General features: G+C 40.0%; 1 protein-coding gene across 1 annotated transcript; it reads left to right on the forward strand.

Annotated features, from left to right (window-relative positions):
* Positions 1 to 3,745: 3,745 nt before the first annotated feature.
* LOC129875645 (putative disease resistance protein RGA3) lies at positions 3,746 to 4,369 on the forward strand. Its single transcript, XM_055950930.1, has 2 exons — positions 3,746 to 3,946; positions 4,064 to 4,369. Exons 1-2 carry the CDS (start codon positions 3,746 to 3,748, stop codon positions 4,367 to 4,369), a joined length of 507 nt encoding a protein of 168 aa, XP_055806905.1.
* Positions 4,370 to 4,838: the final 469 nt, after the last annotated feature.

Raw genomic sequence — 4,838 nt, forward strand, 5'->3', positions numbered from 1 at the left:
TCAGGACAGCACCTCTGAGGAGTATCAAGCATATATGACAGGTATTGTGACTTGTTTGATGTCCCAACTAGAAGGATGTGACTGGATAGTTGATTCCGGAGCCTCTCATCATGTTACTGCAAATGACAAAATGCTCAAGGATATTCATAGCCTGCATAATAGTAAAGGAGTAAGGATGCACCTGCCAAATGGAAGCACAGTGCCAATTACACACACAGGAAGTGTAGAACTATTTGGCCAGGAGAGAATCAAAAATGTGTTGTTTGTGCCTGATTTTAAATACAATCTATTATCAGTATCACAATTAACCAAAGAGCTATGTTGCTCAGTCAATTTTTTCCCTGATCACTGCATCTTTTAGGAGCTATACAGTGATAGGGTGAAGGGGATTGGTAGATTGCAAGGAGGACTGTACATTTTCCAAGGGACAGCTGAAGACTCAAATGAACAAAGCATAGAAGATATGAGGCAAGTCTATCTAGCAAATGCTGATGAAAGGTGCAGCTTGTGGCATAGAAAACTGGGCCATCCTTCCATATCCACCATGAAGACTATGGCAGAATTCCAAAATAAGATTGGCAGAAATGTACATAACAATTGTAGAATATGTCCATTAGCAAAGCAAACCAGACTATAATTTCCTATAAGCATTTCTAGAGCAAATTAGCCTTTTGAACTATTGCACCTAGATTTGTGGGGTCCTTATAAAACTCCCACTTTTGACAAGAAGAATTATTTTCTCACTATTGTTGATGATCATACCAGATATACTTGGGTTCATTTGTTGCAGCTGAAGGCTGAAGTAATTATAGTTTTGAAGCAATTTCTTGTCCTTGTGAATACTCAGTTTAATTGCAAAGTTAAGACCATTAGGTCTGACAATGAAACTGAATTCTTTAACTCTCAAAGTTGTGAGTTGTTGCAGAGTCTAGGAATCATTCATCAGAGCAGCTTTCCTTATACACCTCAACAAAATGGGGTGGTTGAGAGGAAACACAGGCAGATCTTGGAGATGGCAAGAGCCATTAAATTTCAAGCAGCATTTCCAATAAAGTACTAGGGTTTTTGTGTTAAAACTGCAGTTTACCTTATGAACAGGTTGCCATCCAGTATTCTGAAGGGATGTACTCCTTATGAATTGCTGCATCACAGCAAGGCATCCCTTGATCATCTAAGGGTACCTGACTGCTTATGTTTTATATCTACACTGCCCAGGTCTGACAAATTTGCTCATAGATCCAAGAAGACTGTATTCATGGGGTTTTCAGAAACACAAAAGGGCTACATTGTGCTTGATTTATCTACTAACAAATTTTTTGTTAGCAGGGATGTGGTGTTTCATGAGACTGCCTTTCCTTTTAGCAAACTTGCAGACTTAGAGGAGAGCACATTCCTTCAACTGAGCCATGTTGATCCTCTATATGATTCCCCTATTCCTGCTCACATTTGCCAGCCTCCATCAGTAGCAGCAAGAGAGGCACACTCAGATGAACACTCAACTGAACACTCAGCTGGCAATGATGATGGTGATACTACTGCAGATACAGACATCATGGATGCTGAGGTTGTTGCAGCTGAACCATTGCAAGCAGCTGAACATCCATTGCAACATGGCAATGGTACTCCTGCTGTCACTGGCAACAGACCAATCAGATCAACCAAGCAACCTAGATGGTTGAATGATTATGTTGTCAACACCAGTCAGGATCACATCTATTCTATCAGCAAGTATCTGATATATGCAGGAACATCAAAAAACTATAGAAGTTATTTAGCAAAATTCTCTGCCTTAACTGAACCAAAAAATTTCAAGGAGGCTTCAAGGGATGCAAGATGGTTAGAAGCTATGCATCAGGAGATCAAAGCCCTTGAGGATAATCATACTTGGAAGGTTGTTGATCTTCCAAGTGGTAAAAATACAGTTGGCTCTAAATGGGTATACAAGATCAAATATAAAGCAAATGGAGAAGTAGAAAGATTCAAGGCAAGGTTGGTGGCAAAAGAATACAGTCAAAAGGAGGGCCTTGATTATCATGAAACCTTTTCCCCAGTGGCAAAGATGGTCACTGTGAGATCAGTGATTTCACTGGCAGCCTTAAAAGGATGGAAACTTCATCAAATGGATGTATACAATGCTTTCTTGCAAGGAGATCTTAATGAAGAAGTGTATATGGAGCTACCAGAAGGGTTCAAGAGACAGGGGGAGACCAAAGTGTGCAGGTTGTTGAAGTCCCTGTATGGCCTCAAACAGGCATCAAGACAATGGAACATCAAGTTGACTGATGCACTGATATCTGCAGGGTTCACACAAAGCCTTCATGACTACTCGCTCTTCACAAGAAAGTCAGGTAACAACATTGTCATAATACTTGTATATGTAGATGATCTTCTTATCACTGGAGATAGCAGTAGCCTCATAGAAGAAGCAAAACAGATTCTGCAACATGACTTCAGAGTGAAGGACTTGGGAGAACTCAAATATTTTCTTGGCATAGAAGTTCTGAGATCACAACATGGCATCATCCTTAATCAAAGAAAGTACACAATGGAGCTGATATCAAAAATGGGCCTAGGAGGTACAAAACCAGCTGTTACACCACTAGAATCTGGAAGCAAGCTGACCACTGTGGAATATGATAAGGCTGTTGGAGCTGAAGGAGATGAAGCTTTGGAAGAAGTCTCAAAATATCAAAGGCTGATAGGAAGACTGTTGTATGTCACCATAACCAGGCCAGACATCAGCTTTGCAGTCCAAACACTGAGTCAATTCATGCAAGAGCCTAAGACATCACACTGGGAAACAGCTATTAGAGTAGTCAGATACCTGAAAAATGCACCAGGACAGGGCCTTATTTTCAGAGCAAAACCTACACAAGAGATCACTTGTTGGTGTGACTCAGATTGGGCAGCTTTCCCCAACACAAGAAGATCTATCACAGGCTATGCTGTTAAGTTTGGAGAGTCACTTATCTCTTGGAAGTCGAAGAAGCAGCAAACAGTATCCAAGAGCTCAGCTGAAGCTGAATATAGAAGCATGGCAGCTGTTGTTGCAGAGATTACTTGGCTGCTGGGTCTGTTCAGTGAACTTGGAGTGGAAGTTCATCAGCCAGTAGTTCTTTGGAGTGATAGCAAGGCAGCGATTCAACTAGCAGCTAATCCAGTTTACCATAAGAGAACGAAGCATATTGAAATCGATTGTCACTTCATAAGGGACAAGATAAAGGAAGGTATCATCAAGGCGGCATTTGTGAAGACAAATGATCAACAAGCAGACCTTATGACAAAGGGACTGAGCAGACAACAACATGTCTATTTGATGAACAAGTTGGGAGTGTTGGACATCATGCACCCTCCAACTTGAGGGGGAGTATTGACATTTCTCCTAATTCTCCTAATCAGTTAGTTAGTAGTTAATGATGTATTGTGTATATTGTGTAGTTGGTTGTGTAAGTGTATAATTAGTTAGTTGTTAGTGTGGGCCCTACTAAGTTTGTGTGGTTGTTAGTAGAGTAAGTATATGTATTAACAATGTGGGTAGGTGAGGACACACTTTTACTTTACTCTTCTTCTTCTCTCAGATGAAATAAAAATTCTCAATCTTCTCTCTAAACTCTTAGGTCATTTTCAAGGTCATCCATATCCTTCAGCCTCCATTCCAACAAGAGACAACGATGTTGCTGAAATAAAGAGGAAGATGTTGAACATCAAAAGGAATGGTGTGTTGTGCACCATTCCCATAGTGGGTATGGCTAAGAGAATTTTCGATGAACAGATCGAGAAACACTTTGAAAAGAGAGTTTGGTTGTGTCTACCTGAAATGTCAGAAACTAAGAGCTTTCTTGAACTGATCCTCGAATCGTTGACAAAGAGGAAAGTTGAGGTCCAAAGCAGAGATATAATAGTCAAGATGCTACAAGATGAACTACCAGGAAGAGAATATTTGATTGTCCTGGATGATTTGTGGTGTGTTGACTCTACATTATGGGATGAGTTTGTGGACACCTTGAGAGGAATAAATACATCCTGAGGAAACTTCATTCTCGTGACTACTCGTATGGAATAGGTGGTATCCACAGTAGCAATAGTCGGTCCTCATAGGTTGGAAAAATTAGCAGAAGATCATTGTTGGTCCATTTTCAAACAAAGAGCGTTTGTTGATGGGGAAATCCCAGAGGAAATAATGAGCATGGAGAACGGGATTGTTGAAATGTGTCAAGGTCTACCATTGGCTGCAAGTGTGTTGGGAGGCCTCTTACGCAACAAGGAAAAACACGAATGGCAGACAATTCTTGATGGAAACCCCCTTGTTGTAGATGAAGATGATAACGAAGAAAATAGCATAGAGAAAAATCCTAAAACTCAGCTATGATTACCTACCATCTCCACATCTGAAAAAATGCTTTGCTTACTTTGCAACGTTTCCAAAAGATTTTGAGTTTGAAAAAGACCAACTAATCCAACTCTGGATGGCAGAAGGTTTCCTTCATCCATGTCAAGAGACCACCATAATGGTAGACATCGACAACAAGTTCTTTCAACTCTTGTTTCGAAATTCCTTGCTGCAAGATGTTCAGTTAGATAAGCATAACAATATAACACACTGTATGATGCACGATCTTGTGCATGATTTGGCTGGAGATATTTTAAAATCTAAACTATTTAATCTGAAGGGTAATGTTGGATAAAATATTTCTCAAGTGCGATTCTTTGGATGGGACTCACCAAGTGATCAAATAGATAAGATAAAAGAACCAGGACGTTTGTGCACACTGTTTTGGAGAAGCAATTATATATCGAAAGATGTGTTGTTGAGCTTTAAGTTCTTACGAGTTTTAAAT

The sequence above is a fragment of the Solanum dulcamara genome, chromosome 12, assembly GCF_947179165.1.
Source record: "Solanum dulcamara chromosome 12, daSolDulc1.2, whole genome shotgun sequence".
Lineage (NCBI taxonomy): Eukaryota > Viridiplantae > Streptophyta > Magnoliopsida > Solanales > Solanaceae > Solanum > Solanum dulcamara.